Consider the following 18,987-nt stretch of genomic DNA (forward strand, 5'->3'; position numbering starts at 1 on the left):
AGTCTGAGTAGAAGCATCTTTTAAATCATTACGGGAGCCAATAGTCCACACAGATAAATTGACAATTTCAAACAATTTTTCCATTTTTTCCGCATTTGTGTTGGAATTCCAAATTTAAATGTCTTGCCTTCGCCTGTGGAATGTCTTATGATTTGTATGATCTCCTGGAAGATGTCCTGGATGTTCAAGACATTATTCTTGTAACACTCTGCGGCAATGATTTCCATCCAGTCTTGTTCAGAGTACTCATATGATATGGAGGCTATGGGATCATTTTTATTTTTTTCTTTGCTCCCATTTCAGGAATGGGATTGCTGTTGACTCTTTTCGGAGCAGTAAATTTAGTGTTTCGGAGCAGCAATCTGTGAATTCCGAGCAGTGCACAGAATCATTACCTTTGTCAAAAATGAAAATTTTTTGAACCGCGAAAATCAGATTATTCAATTTTGAACATTTTAACCAGTTATAGGGTTCCGGCGTCAAAAATCAGTTTTATATGTTTGATAAAACTTGCATCCACTTGTAGGGACGTAAAAATTATAAGTCATAATCCAAGCTGGGCATAAGAAGAAAAAGTAAAAGTTTACAAATCAAACAAATAAGCATACATTAAAAAAAAAAAACCTCATGACATTTTGTTGACTAATGACTGTTTTCCTCCAATTTCTCAAGAACACTACACATTTTTTTCTTTCGGTGTTTTCAGACAAACTTGCCCACTTTCAATGTCTACAAAGTTTTTTCTCTTTATCCCCACTTCTATCATTTTCTCTGCAGTGTTCGGCATAGTTTTTGATAACTGAATTTCCAACTCCCTTTCTTCTGCTTTTAGTCTTTGATTCTCATCTGGTCGTGGAACTTTCTTATCAAAAGTTTGTTGGTGCTGAAGTCTGTCTTGGTACTTCTGAAGCGAGCTGTGAACAGCTTTCACAGAAGATTGGCATCGACATCAATATCTTTAGAATTTCGAGAATGCTGTACATAAGATTTTATTTGCCTAATGCCATTGATATTTTCAACCGAAAGATTTGATCTATGTTGCAGGAAATGTTTGTTTACGCTGAAGCCCCTCTCGCAGTCTGCATTTCTATGTGGGCAAGACATATTAAGGCTTTGACAAGCACAAGCAAAATTTTGAACTTTGCACTTCCATCCAAGTTTTTCAGATCAAATATAGATCCCAATACGTATCTAACCTTTGATAACTCACATGTATATCTGAACACTGCAGAGAAATCCATTTATCCAAGAGATGTCTAGAGAATGTCAGGTGCCAAGCGGAGTTGTCCAGGGATCGGTGTTAGGCCCGATCTCATTTACTTTGTACACTTACGATATTACTCATGCTGTGTCACCCATCTCTCTATTGCAATTCGTTGATGACGTGAAGTTATTCTCTCCAGTGGAAAACACTAGGGGCTTAAGAATTGCATGCCAACAACTTTTCCAGTGGAGTTGTCAGTATAAGCTACCTATTTCATCATCAAAAAGTGGATCAATGCATTTAGGTAGACGCACCGATCCTGAATATTACCAACTAGGTAATGAAACGTTACAGCAATTGGATACATGCGTGGATTTAGGTATTGCAATGAGCCGCATTCTGGATTTCACTGATCATTATCATGGCATAGTCAGCAAAGCTAATAGAATTTCATATATGTTACGTACGGCATACCGTAAGTGTGATGCGCATACGTTGTCATATGCTTTCTGTGTGTACGTTCGCCCGACTCTGGAGTTCTGTTCTCAAGTATGGAGCCCTTACAAAATCAAGGACATACAGCTCCTCGAAAAGCCACAGAGGTCGTTTACTAAACGAATAATTGGCATGAGCGGTCTATCTTATTGCCAGAGACTTAAATTTCTGGGTTTACACTCACTGGAATGGCGTAGAATCGCTGCAGATCTGAAGATGTGCTACAAACTAGTCCACCAAATTGTTTATCTACCATCGAGAGAGCCTTTCTTTGAGATCATAGACAGGCAAGTTAACCTACGTAGGCATCGCTTCCAAATAAGAATACCAATGGCTAGAAGGGATTGTTTTTTCCAAGGATATAGATGCCGTGTGGCAAGAATATGGAACAGTCTTCCATCAGAACTTGTATGTGCCTCCTACGCAAGATTTGCTTCCACTATTGGGGATTTCGACCTGGCTCCATATGCGAAGTGCTTCCCGTACTGACTATTATTTTTTTTTTCTTCCAGTATAAGTGCATTTCATGCCTTCTGGGGTTATTGTAAATAAATAAAAACATTCGCTAGAGCGTATATATGCCGAAAGTCATGTCAAATTCTGGAATTATTTCCTTTATTATTTCTTTCACTAATGCTAAAATTATTTCTTATTAATGCTGGAATTACCTTTCATTAATTACATAATTTTCAATTAATGCTAATAACTTTCATTTATTTTGGAACTGAAATTCTCTTTCATTAAAACTAGAATTTTTCTTTCATTAAAACTAGAATTTTTCTTTCATTAAAATTAGAATTTTTCTTTCATTAATTCCAAAAATTTTTCATTTTAATGCTGTAATTATCATTCATTAAAACTAGAATTTTTCTTTCATTAATTCTAGAATTCCCTCTTTCATCAATGCTGAATTCTCTCTCTCATTAATTTTGGAATTATCTCTCATTAATTCTGGAATTATCTTTCATTAATGCTGGAATTATCACTTTTATGATTTTGGAATTATCACTTTCATCAATGTTGAAATTATCTTTTATTAACCCTGGAATTACCTTTTATTAACTCTGGAATTATCTTTTATCAATTTTGGAATTATCACTTTTATGATTTTGGAATTATCACTTTCATCAATGTTGAAATTATCTTTTATTAACCCTGGAATTACCTTTTATTAACTCTGGAATTATCTTTTATCAATTTTGGAATTATCACTTTTATCCATGCTGAAATTATCTTTCATTAATTCCGGAATTATCTTTCATTAATTCCGGAATTATCTTTCATTAATTCCGGAATTATCTTTCATTAATGCTGTAATTATCACTTTTATTTATTTTGGAACTGTAATTATCTATTTCATTAATTCTAGAAATTTTCTTTCATTAATTTTGGAATTATCTCATCGATACTGAAATTATTTCTTTCATTTATTGTTTCGAACTCTTGTATATGCCATACGAAAATAACGGGGGATTGTGCGTGTTTTCACCGAGTCACGTGATCTTCCGACGAATGATGTTGCGGACGCCACTCTCAGCACTGCCAAGGCGAAGACCGTTGAACTCACACTCCCTCCAGCTCTATGGTGCAAACATAGTGCGTCCACATTTCAGATTCCGAAAACCAGCGTCGTCTCCGATAGATTAAAAAACGTGAACTTTTTTTAGCTCTAAATTAGATTTTTTTAATCAATCAGAGGCGATGCAAGTTTTCGGAATCTGAAATACGGACGCACTATTTTCACACCCAAATGAAGGAGAACTTGGCAGAACCGGTTATCTTGATGAATTCTACAACAAAAACCGGAACATACACAAAGGTTTTCTATAAGTTACAGTAGCAACGGCGAGGTTGACGTCACAGCATGATTCAAATGACGTCATCGAAAGCGAAAGTTGAAGAGGGAAATTTCGGAGAACCCCGATTGGTGCAGAAGCGCCAAATTTTCTCGGAAAATCAACATTATGGTGCAGTATGTAGCAGGAAATTGCTATTGGCGCAGCAATCCCATCCCATGATCATTCGAAAGTCCAACAATACCAGAGAATATATCTGATACAAGAAAACTTGGAGAGTCCAAAAGGTGATCAACATTTTTTATCAGTTTGAGCTTCCATCCCAGAAATTTCATCTTGTACCTTCAGTTCAGAGTGTAGAGTCAACATTGAAATTTTGACCATCAGCAAGTGGGTCCTTTTGCTCACGTGCTCTCTGATTTAAGAGAGCCTTCTTGTCTTGGTTTCAAAGATGGACGATGTAGATGACAGCATTTCAATATGGGAACTATTGGAACAGTCAGTCGATCTTTTATCAAGATATTCTGCCATTGAGTCTTGTATTACCTATTGTTGCAGATAGGATCTAAGATAATATCTTGACTTCCTCCCCATTTGTACTAATGATGCCTTGTTGTAATTACAATCCAAGTCCAATGAACATCAAATTCTGTGTGATTATTTAACCCACATTCAATTATGAAAAACAAGTTTTAAAAATATATGCAAAGAACACTTTTTTTTCAGAAATTTTTCAAATTTTGCCAATTACTGAAATATAAAATTGGATGGCAATCCATCTAGCTATATATACATTTAAGTCAGTACGAAAATTTTTTGTTTTTCCTCACAATCGATATAAAAAATTTTATATTTAATTTGGTAACTTGCAAAATTGACAAAAATTACTGAGCTGCAAATGCCACAGAAAATTATATATTATTAGTGTATCTTTAGTATATTATTAGTATTATTAATTATTAGTGTATCAAAGTAATATAAAAATTAATTAAAGACTGTTGCAAAAAGTACAAATGAAATAGAGTCAATAGTTTCCAGGATAGTAATGTCGGTGGCAAAAATTTCGTACTTTAACTAGGGCAAATAATAAATATAACCACAAATACAAATTTTTGAAAATATTGTACTGCAGACAAATAATACCAGGGGCAAAAACAAGAGTAGCATGCAGCATTAGGCTTCTATTAATTACAGCAATTTATATTTACAGTATAATATTGAACTGGCAGTTTAGCTTTTGTTCACATTTTCGACCATAGAGGTCGCCCATGTTCGTTGTCGCCGAAAAGTTTTTCTTCTTTGGAAGGGAACACGGGCACATTCACAGTTACTATGTTAACAGTTATTTCTCAATAATGTTTAAATGAAATCCAGAGGTGTATTCATTTTCGCTGAAAGTTTGAAGAAACTCACCCATAGTCTTTTTTTTCTCTTCCCAATCCCTTTCTTTCAACGCAGACCGTTAAGATTTTTGCCATGGTGACAGCCTCACACTGGAACGTTAATAACTTTTGAATTTGTTGACAGATTTCCTTCAAACAAACACCAGAATACTCCTCACGCATTCCTACATACATTACCTACATTTTATTGAACAATTTTTTATTATAAAATATTAAATAATCAACAAAAGCACAGAGTGCTGTAGACTGTGACGACTCTAGATGGCGCTCTCCTGCAGAAGAGCTGTTGATTGGCGAAGTTAGATAAATGGCATTCATTCCATGTGTAATCATGACTTTTAGCATTGTGCTGTTATTCAATGCTTTTATGTCGTCTGATATATCTTTGCAGAGGTTTCTAAATGAAAGAAATTCTTTCACCAGTTCATCTTTATCGAAGACATCATCATATTCCTTAGCCAAAACAGCAATTTTTTCTTGCCCGTTGTCTTCAAAAAAGTGGAGCTAGGGAGACGAAGTTGCTCACTGTTTCTTTGAATTGCCCGAATCTTTCTGCTAAGATGTTAATATTTTTATTATGAAAATTTAGAATATCAAAATAGATATTTTTCCTCATTAATTATAATTCTGAATATACAACCCTTTAATGTACATAAAAGTAAGTGTTTTGTTATTTAACATATCTATCATGTTAACAAAAACTATTTGACATCATTGACAGTAAGTATTTTGAGTTAGTTTCTGCGGTCGGAAACCTAACCCTGATGCCCTATCATACATATTTTAAATAAATAGCTCAATTCCGCTTAGCAAATTGAACACCAGTAATGATAAGCTTAGATAAATAAACCATAAAATTATATTCTATATGTTCTAGATTCTTATGTTAAAAAATTCAAAATTGCAAATTATAATTAATATTTTGTTTTAATTATTGTAATAAATTAATGTTTAAAATAAAACATTTAAATATGCAAAAAAGTAAGTTTGCCATCATGTTATATACCTATTGTGTTCAAAACATTATCAAAAGGCATTCATTTAGGTTTTTGACAGTTTTAACGATTTAAAATAGTTTTCGACTTCAAAAACCCAACCCCAATGTAAATACACTGCTCAAAACAATTAGGGGAGCACATGGTTTTAACAAAAACGCAAAGATGTATACCGATAAGTAACATAAAATGAATCATCCATAATTTAAAGCCTAGCAGGAAACTGAAGAAGAAAACTTCATATGCAAATCGAAGTTCATGACGTCAAAAACCAGAAAAAGGAGATAAGGGCAGAAATCGGGATGTTGCAGAAACGTCTGTTTTACTGCCGTAACTGTGAAATTCAATTGCGCAGTATTTTTTTTGAGACAAGGTGACTTGAGGATGTCTCAACAATGTGATTTACCGGAATCCATGGCATGGCGTGTTATAGGCAGACTGGAATCCGGGCAAACACAACGTAGTGTCGCGGACGCTTTTGGAGTCGCCAGAAGTGTTGTTGCAAGGCTGTGGAATCGATTCCAAGAAACAGGAAATGTTAGACGTCGACCAGGGCAAGGTCAGCCACGCGCCACTACAGCAACTGATGACCGGTATGTACGGTTAACAGCCCGTCGAAACACACCTGCAAAGACGGTTGGTCTTGGCAACAGTGCGAAGAGTGTCCAGCCAAACAGTACGTAATCGGCTTCATGAGGGAGGGCTCTATGCACTTAGGCCAATGGTCTGCATTCCGTTGACCCCACGCCACCGTGCGGCCCGAAGAAGATGGGCTGCTGAACATCGAGATTGGGAGCAACATGATTGGAGCCAACTGCTGTTTACAGACGAGTCCCGATTCAGTCTGGAGTGTGACACCCGACGTGTTCTGGTATGGAGGGACAGGGGCACTCGAAATAACCCCGCATTCGTTCGTGAAAGGTCACAATACAGACGAGCTGGTTGGATGGTATGGGATGGAATCAGCATAGGCGGACGTACGGACCTGCATATCATTCGGAATGGCACTTTGACGGCCCGAAGGTATGCAGACGAGATACTGCGACCTCATGTCATCCCTTACGCTGGAGCCATTGGAGATTCCTTTGTTTTCCAGGATGATAATGCCCGACTGCATAGAGCTCGTCTGGTGGAGAACATGCTTGAACATGGTTCGTACTCTTCCAATGGAAAAAAATTCAAGGACTTTTTTTACAAACGCATATTTTTCGCATGAATAGGCGCATATTTAATTTTGATTAAAACTTTCAGAGATTACATTTCTACCTACTTTATTTCACATCATCCGTAATGAATAAAGGAGGCCACATACACATATATATCATATAAAACATATGACACATTAAATAACAGTTCGTGCCTGTCAATTTCCTCATTGAAACATAGTTCAGTCTCTAAATATTGCAATTAATTTTCTTTAAAAGACTAAAAAAAAAGGAACTCTTCTAAAGATAAAAAAAGATTAAATTATTTCTTTCATTAATTTTATTTCTTTCTTACTCAAGGAATAATTGCTTTTATCAATTCTGGATTTGTTTCTTTCGCTAATGCTGAAATTCTTTCTTTCATTAATGCTGAAATTCTTTCTTTCATTAATGCTGAAATTCTTTCTTTCATTAATGCTGAATTCTTTTATTGATTCTAAAATTATTTCATTAATTCTGGAATTATTGCTTTATTAGTTTTGGAATTATCTCTTTTATCAATGCTGAAATTGTCTCATTAATTCTGGAATTATCTCTTTTATCAATGGTGAAATTGTCTCTCATTAATTCTGGAATTATCTCTAATTAATTTTGGAATTATCTCTAATTAATTTTGGAATTATCTCTAATTAATTTTGGAATTATCTCTCATTAACATTGGAATTATCTCTCATTAATTCTGTAATTTTTTCTTTCATCAATTCTGGAACTATCTCTTTCATTAATTTTGGAATCATATCATCGATACTGAAATTATTTCTTTCATTTATTGTTTTAAACTCCTTTAAACAACTATGGATGCCATTAGAAAATAACGGAGATGCGCCGACATTCAACGCGTCGCGTGACGCGTTTTCACCACTGACGCCATACCAGCGCCGGTACTAGAGGGCGCAGGGGGGGGGGGAACTGCTCCGGGTGGCAATTTTTAGGTGAACACCGTTATAAAATTATCGAATTCCGAATTGGTGGGGGCGGCAAGACAATACAAAAATCCTAGTTATGGCCCTGCATCATACTCCCTCCAGTAATATAATAAGCTCAATGGATTTCAGCGCCGATTCACCCATTGAAGCACAGCTTGCATTTGGCGGCATTTTTGTCTGGCATACTCAGCAACCAATCTTGATAGAAGGGATTTCTCAGCCACAAGTAATTAAAAGTACACCCACTTGTGCTACTCATTTTTTGTTTTCTTTCTTTAAAGAACCTTGTACAAGCGCTTCACATCACTCCTAAATAAATATTTTGTTGACAGCATGGGTGGAGATACGGTGGGGGGGGGGGGGCAACGTGAAAGGTGAAGTTGATTGATCTAATGTATATATGCATATATGAATTGACATCATCATCGTGCCCCCAGAAATAATGACCGTGCCCCCCCCCCCCAGACTTCCAAGTCTATTACCGCCTATGGTTGACAGTAATCACAGGAAGCTTCGCTCACTTACGGCCCGAAAGGCTGAAATTATTTCGGCAAAAATTAAGAAACTTTTTTTCCAAGATATTGATTTCTCAAGTCCTCCAGAAAAAATACCTAGTACAAAAATTTAATGACTTCCAACGACTCCAAATACGTCTACATACGATCACAGGATACATGCTACCATAAAGCCGGGTTTTCCTAGAAGTGGGTTGTTGCAATACCTTATAGAGCAGAAAGACTTCTACTCTACAAGGAGGTATTGGTTATTGGGGGACAGAGCGTGCCGACTGAGCTGAAGAAAAAAAACAATGTTCGGAAGTTCATTTTGAACACTAGCTTTTATTCCATAAAAGTTGCAAGGAAAAAAACAAGATCATTTATGATCATAAAAAAAAATAATAAAACGGCCGACAAATAACAACCGGCAATCTCAGGGAGAAAAAAAAACAATCCCGACATACACGCGTAAAAAAACCAGCCTACAGTATAAAGCCGAGCTCCCATGAGGGTGAGAGCACTCCGCCCGCGATTTACATATTGCGTCGGGCCGAGCGGTTCCACGTGCACAGAGAATAAAAAGGGGAAAAACATGCCAACATAGGTTTTTGGCACCGCATGAACCAAACTGGATCATTTTGAGTCGACAGAAACGTGTTACATAATCGCACTACGCGTTTGTGTATTCCTACCGTGGCGCATCAGCTACTCTGTCATTTGCATGCTCCGGTTTAAAGGGAAACATCGAGCTCGATGAAGGGAAGTGAAAGAAAACAAAAATGAAGAGGAGATCGGTAAAACGAGTGGCGCACAACGCATTTGACTCCTCCAGAAGCAGTCGGCCAATCACGCCCGACGTAAAACACCGCCGTGAGGCTTGTTGCGCTCTCTAGGAAAACAGTCGAACTTGTTTTCTTATTATTGGTAAGTGGACGGCGTGTCACACTGGGCGATTCACTTTGCACGCGGCACAGAAAACCTGCTCCTACAAAAACCCGGCTTAAGAATAATGGGGAAAAACGTGCTTTAAATCCAATTATCCAGGGTTATTGGCTGCTAAGGCTTTTTCCCTGTGCTTTGCACTTTTTTAAGGACGTCACTTACGGAGTAAAAAAAAAAGTGGCGAAAACTATTTCGGAAAACAAATTTTTCAAGGACTCTTATGGATTTTCAAGGCCTTGAAAATGAACTTTTTTTTTCAAGGACTTTTCAAGGTTTTCAAGAACCGTACGAACCATGTTGAAGCTGAAGCTGAAACAATACAGCGTATGGAATGGCCAGCGTGCTCTCCTGACCTGAATCCAATCGAGCATGTTTAGGACATGCTCAGACGACGCATTGTTGCGTGACCAAGGCCGCCGCCTGTTACTGTCCGAGACTTGCAGATTGCACTTCTTGAGGAGTGGAACAGTATTCCCCAAAGTCTGATCGATAACCTCATCACATTCATGGCAAACAGGTGTGCAGCAGTCTTAGCTGTTCGAGGAGACCACACGCCCTATTAAAACTCATGCATCATGTCTAAACAGTACTTTTTTTTATCGTTTACATGTAACCAAATCGTTGCCCTAAATCATCTTTTCATTTTTTTTCCATATTTTCAAAGAATTAAAGATTAATTCCAAATTTTTTTACGTCTTTTTTCTGTATTGCGCATTGATATGCTTGTACTATCCATTGTATGCCAATATGTGGCTGTCTCGCATGGTTTTCTTCACTTTTTTGCTTGCTCCCCTAATTGTTTTGAGCAGTGTATAATGTACATACATATAAGCAAATAGAGAAAAAAAAACTTGCAGGCAAAGACATAAAAAAAATGAAAACATTCGGTATGATATGGCTAAACGGCAATAACAATTATAATAAAATACTGACTCAGAAATAAAATTAAAACACGTAAAAATAAAATCAGCGGAAAAAAACACATCGTGAGAAAAATTATCCAAAATTAGAAAACACGCTAGAAGTAGTAAATATATGTACATAAACACACGCACAAGAAAAATATTACGCAAGTTTCAAAATAACACGTCTAGAGAAAAATGATAATACTCTTAATCATGAAATAATACGCTCATAATCATGAAATAATATGCTCATAATCATGAAATAATATGCTCATAATCATAATAATCATCTATCATTCATGGAAATACAAAATCAATAGGATAATGAATAATAAAAAAAAGTCAATCGCATCAAATGAAAAAGAAAAGAAAAAAAAGTACATATAAAATAAAATCACAAAAAGTCAAATATTCATATTGTAACAACGTCGTTCAGTTTGTATTTGAGTGGAGGTCTTCTATGATAGTTATACGTCTTTCTAACTTTCGACATATGTTTGAAGTTTTTGTTGGACGTCTGCAGATGTCCAAGGTGATTGATATTGTAGGTGTTCAAAGGGATATGGTCTTTTTGATGAAGATGCAAACTACTCTTAATTCCAAATTTTTTAAAGTCTTTTTTCTGTATTGCGCATTGATACGCGTGTACTATCCATTGTATGCCAATACATGGCTGTCTCGCACGGTTTTCTTCACTTTTTTGCTTGCTCCCCTAATTGTTTTGAGCAGTGTAGATATACATGCAATTTTCATTGCTATTTTGCAACATGTTTGATAAGAGAACATATATATTTTCTTGTGTTTTCCTTTGATATTCAATTATTGCAATATGAATATTAACTGTTGATATTTTGTTCATGTTTATTTATTATTTTTTCACATTATCATGAATATTTGCATTAGATGTTTAGTTTTTGTAATGTGAATGTTTACATATTCATTTCAAATTATTGACCACTGATTGATTATTGCACAATCAATTACATTATTGATTGATTACACCATTGAGTGATTCAATGGTGTAATCCTTCCCTTCTATTATAAGTCAGCAAACATGATACCCCCCAATGCTAGAGTAATACTTGAACGATTTCAGGGCTTTGGTTGGCTGTCATGATAGCAGTTCGTATTTTGTCTTTTTTGTTGTCAATAATGCACGTATCCATCAAGTGATGCATCGTCAATTCGTGTCATGCTACAATATCTTCCATCTGCCTTAGTCCAAGGTATCTTCCGCTTGTTGTGAGAGGTTGTTAAAAATAAAGTGAATAGTAAATCAGTTGCTTCATACCTTTTTACGTGTTTCACAGAAGAAGCTTTGAACTGCACATATTGTATGATTTCTTTCATTTTCAAAGGATTGTCTTTGCGAAGGGTTCCTCCAACAGCTGGAATTCCATTTAAAATAATTTTTATTAATTTAATAAATCCATTTTACATAATTGAAGTCGATCCAATTAATAATTCAATAATAAAAGTATTATCAGTGTTTCGAGAATGCTTACTATATAGTTTCTAGTACAGGCAAAATTGATAGATTAGAATTTTTGGATAATTAAAATTTGAAGAACTTGTTTTTCTTTCTTCTAGTCTTTTATTCAGTTTAGTGTTGGAATTACACAGTCAGCCTTTTCTTTCAGTGTATCCACGCTTTTTCCCAATTTTTCTAGAAAACACTTTTAGAGTGTTAATTCTCGTACCAGAACAAAATACAAATTATATGTTATAAAGTTCAGGAGAGTTGGAAGAAGGCCTTGGAGAAACAGAAGTCCTGAGAGCAAAAAAAGGAAAATGAAAAGGGACATTCGAAAAAGAGAGAAGAGAAACATAGTTTCATTAAGGATGTTAGATAATAAATGAAATAAAGTGTTTTATTTTTTTGGGAGTTTAGAACCCAGTTACTTCATCCTGAAATTGCAGTAGAAGTACAACTGAGGACCTACGACCAATAAGAATAATACAGGTGAAGTTTACAGGCACAGTCGACACGATCGTGACTTCAACGACTCAAGACTGTGAGGTGAATTAGAAGAGTGTCCTAGCCATGGTGGAACCACCCTGGTTCATATACAAGGGTTCTGGAAAATTTCCACAAGACTTCGAAATTGCAAAACAAGTGGTTCGATGGACAAACACAGATTTATTTACAGAACAGCAATTTACACGCTCATCAGAGAGCTAAAAACTTTCTTGCAAAGTTCAATCACAACAGACTTTTCAGCAAATCTCCCTATTCTGGAATCTGGCTGCTATTTATAGGTCTGGTCGAACCTTAGATTCCAGATCTGTCGTTAAATCAGATTTGGTTGAGATTGATGACAATGAAGGCAAAGAGAGAATAAGGATCAAGTCCGCATTTGGTGAAAGCTAAATAGCGCCTCTGAAAATATGCATGTTGAAGACCAGTGACGACGAACACTGGTATGTGACGATTACTTGCGCAGTGTTAAGTAGCTTGATAAATTAAATGTTAATATGCCTGACGACATAGGACACACTCCTGGGAAATTTACAAGTTCCAAGTCTAATCAATGGCAAGCCAAAAGGGTGATGTGTGTACCTCATCTGTTGATTCCGGTGCCGATCCCGAACAGAAGGTTAAGTCCAATGACAGTAATAACAGCAATTTCGACATTTTGACATACCTAATGAAGAACTTGAAGGGAGGATCATAGCCCAAGTCGAGAGCTACCTCACAAACTTCAACATCATGAAGAACAACTTCCTGTGTATATATATATATATATATATATAATACTGATTAAGTGTACTGCACTATCCAGGGTTCATACAAAATTTTCAAAACAAAAATTACGTAGTTTTTAACGAGTTTTTCAGAAATCATGGCCAACCTCCCCCTAAAAAAATTACATCACTAGAGTAAAAACGAAAGAATGGCTCTCATGTGGATTGATTTTTTTTGTCCTTTTTTTTATTTTATAGTCCAATGGTTCCAAGATTTCTACATTTAGAATTAAAAGTATGGTGTGTAGGAATTTATTGAACAGCTGCTGAGAAGAGGAAGAGGTATGTTGCGACTGTATGCTCGAGTAACAAAAGCTACTGTTACAGAACACTAGTTCGAACAGTAACAGAGCATTATGATGAGGATTAGGTATTGAGAAATTCAGTAAGAAAGAAGAGTGTGAGTTGGGGTAGTAGTATTGAAGTGATTTAAAGACGTCGGCAGCGATGCACTGTTTCCAATAAATTTCGTTTTTATCGTAAAAATACCCAGAGTTCATTGCTTTAGTCACGGCCACCCCTGGGAGAAAGATAACAGATGTTAAATAAATGAGAGTTAATACTGTTTAGGAAAATATGCTAATAAGATGCAAAATAATTACTTCATTTTTAATTCAAATCCTTTCAAATACACTTTTTTTATGGAGCCACAAAATGTATATTTTTAAGAAAACTCAACCAGTTTTTTCCTATGCAAGTCATGAGAGCTTCCCATGATCTGCATTTGTGAGTGAGTCAATCATTTTTTATTGAAATTAAATATCAGGGAAAAGTTTATGAATGCAGCTACACTGGGGGGTTCAAAAATCCTCCTATGGCTACCCTACCTTTCTCTTCACATCATATCTTGTTTATTTTGTCCCACTTCGTCAGAGTGCTATGAAAAGTGGCATGTGAAAGCACCAGCTTACTAATGAATTTTACAATCTTAAAGCAACAAAAAATCAATGAGATTCATCAGGAACCCCATTAACTTCCTCATGGGGGTCCCAAGACTGGAGCTCTGTTACACAACCCCCCCCCCCCATAAAAGTAATAAAATTTTTTAATTCATATTTATTTTACCAACGAATAAAATAAATCCAAGGATGGAGGAGTTGAGAAAAATCATGGTTATGCTAGTTAAAATAAAACATTTATTACTATATAATTTAAACTTAATTTCAGGAAGGTTGTTATTGCATGTTCATTCTGCGGTTACTGCTAGCAGAAGTGTGCGTTTCTCACCAAGCAAGATCAAATCTTGGCAAACATCAGTGAGATATACAACAGAGTATCTCTGTGTAAGAGCGACTTAGTTTCGATTAAGAGAAACATGAAGTATATAAAAACAATATATGTGATACAGCGCAAATAATGAATGATATGCGGTACAAACAAAAAATGTGCATAATGATATTCGTAGCATATGAGAATGAATTTGCAAATCAATAATAAGTATAACATGGTTCGTACTCTTCCAATGAAAAAAAATTCAAGCACTTTTCAAGGTAAAACTTAAAAATTCAAGAACTTTTTTTACAAACGCATATTTTTCACACGAATAATAGGCGCATATTTAATTTTGACAGAAACTTTCAGAGATTACATTTCTACCTACTTTATTTCACATCATCCGTAATGTATATCACAGTTTCTTCAAACTTCAAATTTTCACATCAACATTGAAATATTAAAAAAAAAATTCAAGACAAACAAGGTGCATGTTTTTATCATAGGAAAAAACCCACTGTGTGAATCATTAAAAAATCACTGAGCTTCATGACAAATTTCTCCCATGGAAAATGTTTCTACTACAAACAAATCAAAAGTACAAATTACTTTTAATTACTTGCTGATAATTCAAGAATTATAAACTATAAAAAAAAACCGCACAGAGTATTTATAATAATTCATAAATTTCTCAATGATTTATAGGCCACTGCATATTATCTACAGCTCCCCCCAGGTTGTTTATATTGATTTGTAGGAATGATGGTTTTTTATACATTGTAGTGTCCATATAATTTCTGCATTCACAACTTCATTTTTCAATAAATGACCTCCAATGAAATGTTTATTTTGTTTTCAACAATGTCACTTTCTGGCTTGATGGAATCATTCATGGCAGTGAGCAATAAATTGGAAGATGAAGCCTGATTTTCACCACATCGCAATGCTTTTCACTTTTCATACGGGATTTCAGCATCAAGCTTTCATTTTTGGAGGGAGCTGCAGTGACAGCAGCAACAACGATGCAAGGAAAACATATGGCACATTGAATAACACAGTTCGTGCCTGTCAATTTCCTCATTGAGACGTACAGTTTAGTCTCTAAATATTGCAATTAATTTTCTTTTAAAGACTAAAGAAATAACTCCTCTAAAGATAGAAAAAAGACTAAATTATTTCTTTCTGAATTTATTTCATTAATGCTGGAATAATGTCATTAATTCTGGAATTTTTTCATCAATTCTGGAATTTTTTCATCAATTCTGGAGTTATTTCTTTCATTACTTCTGGAGTTATTTCTTTCATTACTTCTGAAATAATTGCTTTCATCAATTCTGGATTTGTTTCTTTTGCTAATGCTGAAATTATTTTATTAATGCTGAATTCTTTCATTGATTCTGGAATTATCTTTCATTAATTCTGGAATTATCTTTCATTAATTCTGGAATTATCTTTCATTAATTCTGGAATTATCTTTCATTAATTCTGGAATAATCTCCTTCATTAATTTTTAATTATTGCTTTATTAATTTTGGAATCTCATCGATACTGAAATTATTTCTTTCATTTATTGTTTTAAACGACTATGGATGCCATTAGAAAATAGCGGAGATCGCGCCGATATTCACCGCGTCATATGATCTTCCAAGGAATTATAGCCACTATATAAGGGCTACAATTCCTTATACAGTCGCCTTACAAGGAATGATGTAGACCACTGACGTCATACCAGTGCCGGAACTAGGGGGAGAGGCAACTGCCCCGGGTGGCAATTATCGAATTCCGAATTGGTGGGGGGCGGCAAGACAATTCAAAAATCTCAGTTATGGCCCTGTGTCATACTCCCTCCAGTAATATAAGCTCAATGGATTTCAGCGCCGATTCACCCATTGCAGCACAGCTTGCATTTGGCAGCATTTTTGTCTGGCACACTCAGCAACCAATCTTGATAGAAGGGATTTTTCAGCCACAAGTTATCAAAAGTACACACACTTGCCACTCATTTTTTGTTTTCTTTCTTTAAAGAACCTTGTACAAACACTTCACATCACTCCTTAACCCTCCGAGGATCACAGAAGACTCACAAAATGGTTTGAAAAAAAACACTTCACCTTCAACAAAATGTTTTCAAAAGTGGCCAGCTAGAAAATCCTTTCCCCTCCCCCTTCTGCTCCACAGGACATCGAGCAAGGGGTGCTAGGGATTTGACTGAAGTGGCATTTGTGTAATGCCCACTTAATGCCTCTATTTAGTCTGAACGATAGTGCACCTCTGAATTTTTGTCGAACCTGCTCAATCGTTCTGACAGAGTAGAGAGTTACTTACTTGTTCCCGTTTAACCATTGAGAAATATAGTTGAGGGAAATATGCTGAAAAATTTGTATTTTAGGTGTTCTGCATATGAGATAATTTATAATTTAGGTGTTAAAAAAATAAAGAAGGAAAAGTGTGTATAGATCTTGAACGTATAATTTATGCTTGATTTTTTTTTAGATCATCACACAATCTATTTTTTAGGGGTTCTTATCGCATCGGCTTCAGGAATGGGTCGTACAAATTCATCTGAATTATAAATATACCTTATAATTGCTGTTCCACTAATTTCACAAATAATGAAAATTGAACATTTTGTTTGTATAGGTGTGTACAAACTTTTTTTATAGGTGTTTGTATTGTTATTTAATAGGCGCTTTCAGATACAAAATATAAGGCTTCTAAAGTTGATCATTCTGTCGAATTTGTATTAGGGCTAAAAAAAGTAAAAAAACTCCAATTTAATTTAATACTATGTCATTTGCGTTTTCAATACTCGAATTTTTTTAGTTCGGCGTTTCTCAACTTTTCTGAACCCAAGGACCACTGAAATGTCTCCTACAATTTTTCGGACCACATGTGTCTGCTGTTACGGGACAATCCTGTAATTTTTGTTCCTTTTTTTTTATACAATTTGTCCCGTATTTTTGAACGAGGCTTTATTTAAATTTGTAAATTTACCGAAGTCGTGAATGCACAGACACGCATTCATGTTGCAAGGGGTACAATAGTTATTAAAATATAAAATTAAACTTTCTATACGGACATACTATGCCCAAAAAACCAACTAGAAAGTTGTTGCTCTGACTCTCCTTATGATGTAAAAAAATTCTACGTTTCTAAATGGAATATTCGCTGAGATATTCGAATTAGAAAAATGAGGGAATGTTGGGGAAAATAGCACTGGAATGCGGGTAAACTATTTAACCACATGAAAATGTAGAATTTGTTTTTGTTGGCTGCAGTAGAGAGACAGACAGGGTACAACATTTTAATTTGATTTTCGGGCACAGGGTATCCGTACAAAACCTAATGTTTTATTTTAGTAACTAACAACCCTTTGAAACATGAATGACATATCTGAGTAATGCTCGCCATTTGGATACTTTTTCTAATTGGGAATATGCCTCCAGTGACAACGTTAGCCAGTAAAATGTTGTGAGTACCGTTACCTGTGCCCCCGTATATATTTTATGGTAAATGCAAAAAATTCGGTTATTATGCATAATTATAGATCATTCTGACAAGTTTGGTAAATTTTCCGAATTTATCACATTTACCGGTGATAAATAGACAAATACCGATGTTAAAGACAAAGAGTCAAAAAAGTCCGACTCGTTGTCTTGAACGACGAGTAATTCCAGCTATAAAGATTATTTTGTCTTTCCACTATTTGTCTCTGCTACTGAAGAAGGAACTTCATACAGTTCCAAAACGCATCTAGCTGTTGTTCTCTTCTAATTTTTGGTATGCTCACGTTGTTTTCCCTAGTATATTGTCTCACCAAAAAGGTAATTCCAACATTCTAAAGGTAACATTCTAACGATAGCTAACATTACAAGATTGATAATAATTTATATACTTTTATCATTATAACATTATTTTCATTTAATTTAATTCCTCCCATCAAGTACGGGAAAACTGATAAGTGGTTGAATTTGGGGATATTTCTACATGATTTGTTCCATATTTATGTAATTTATCAACTACATTCGGGAATTATGCATAATCACTGATAAAAGTGATAAATGTAGGAAAATTAATCTACTTTATACTGACGCAATTGGCGATTACGCATAATAACTGGCGATTATGGGTAATCACCGATTTTTCATATTTACTGCAACATATACACATGAGTTCATACCATTCTCACAAAATGAGTTTTGATAGCTTTTCAATGAAGTATTTTCTCTAACATACAGATGTGGGGTAAACGAAGTACTTGAAAATTATAATGAATGTAAGAAAGACACCTGAAGTAGCAATTATTAAATTTGTTAAGTGAACCGGTAGTAGAAAAATAAAAGAATGAGAAAAAGTCCCCACATAAAAATACAGTAGGCTACAAAAATTCAGTAAAATGTTCCGCATTGCAAGGCATTGAGAACTAGCGGCACATTTGCAATATTAATAATATTCTCACATATTTCTCGAGGATTTCTTGCATTAAGTTTGCACCAGTCCATATTACATAATTTATGCCTTCCTCTTCCGACTCGGAAATGGATCATTTTAGATGATTCATTTTCTGAGCTTGATAAAAGCTCTTCTCTGTCACTCATTTTCTTTTTTTTACATTGTTTCAATATTGTCCAAAGTGAAAATGAAGGTGATGAAGCAGTCAAT

The 18,987-nt window shown here is 35.2% G+C and overlaps 1 protein-coding gene across 6 annotated transcripts in view; it reads right to left on the reverse strand.

Annotated features, from left to right (window-relative positions):
• LOC149086525 (nucleolar MIF4G domain-containing protein 1) overlaps positions 1 to 18,987 on the reverse strand; it is a 321,899-nt gene that overhangs the window by 131,698 nt on the left and 171,214 nt on the right. For all 6 annotated transcript variants that reach the window (XM_089255992.1, XM_089255991.1, XM_089255996.1 and 3 more), the window contains one exon: positions 11,660 to 11,756. In XM_089255992.1, coding sequence (XP_089112118.1) covers positions 11,660 to 11,756 — 97 coding nt within the window. The remainder of the gene's footprint in view (positions 1 to 11,659; positions 11,757 to 18,987) is intronic.

The sequence above is a fragment of the Pholcus phalangioides genome, unplaced genomic scaffold, assembly GCF_987345545.1.
Source record: "Pholcus phalangioides strain wild (caught in Gottingen) unplaced genomic scaffold, Ppha-v1.0 ptg000004l_1, whole genome shotgun sequence".
Classification (NCBI taxonomy): Eukaryota; Metazoa; Arthropoda; class Arachnida; order Araneae; family Pholcidae; genus Pholcus; species Pholcus phalangioides.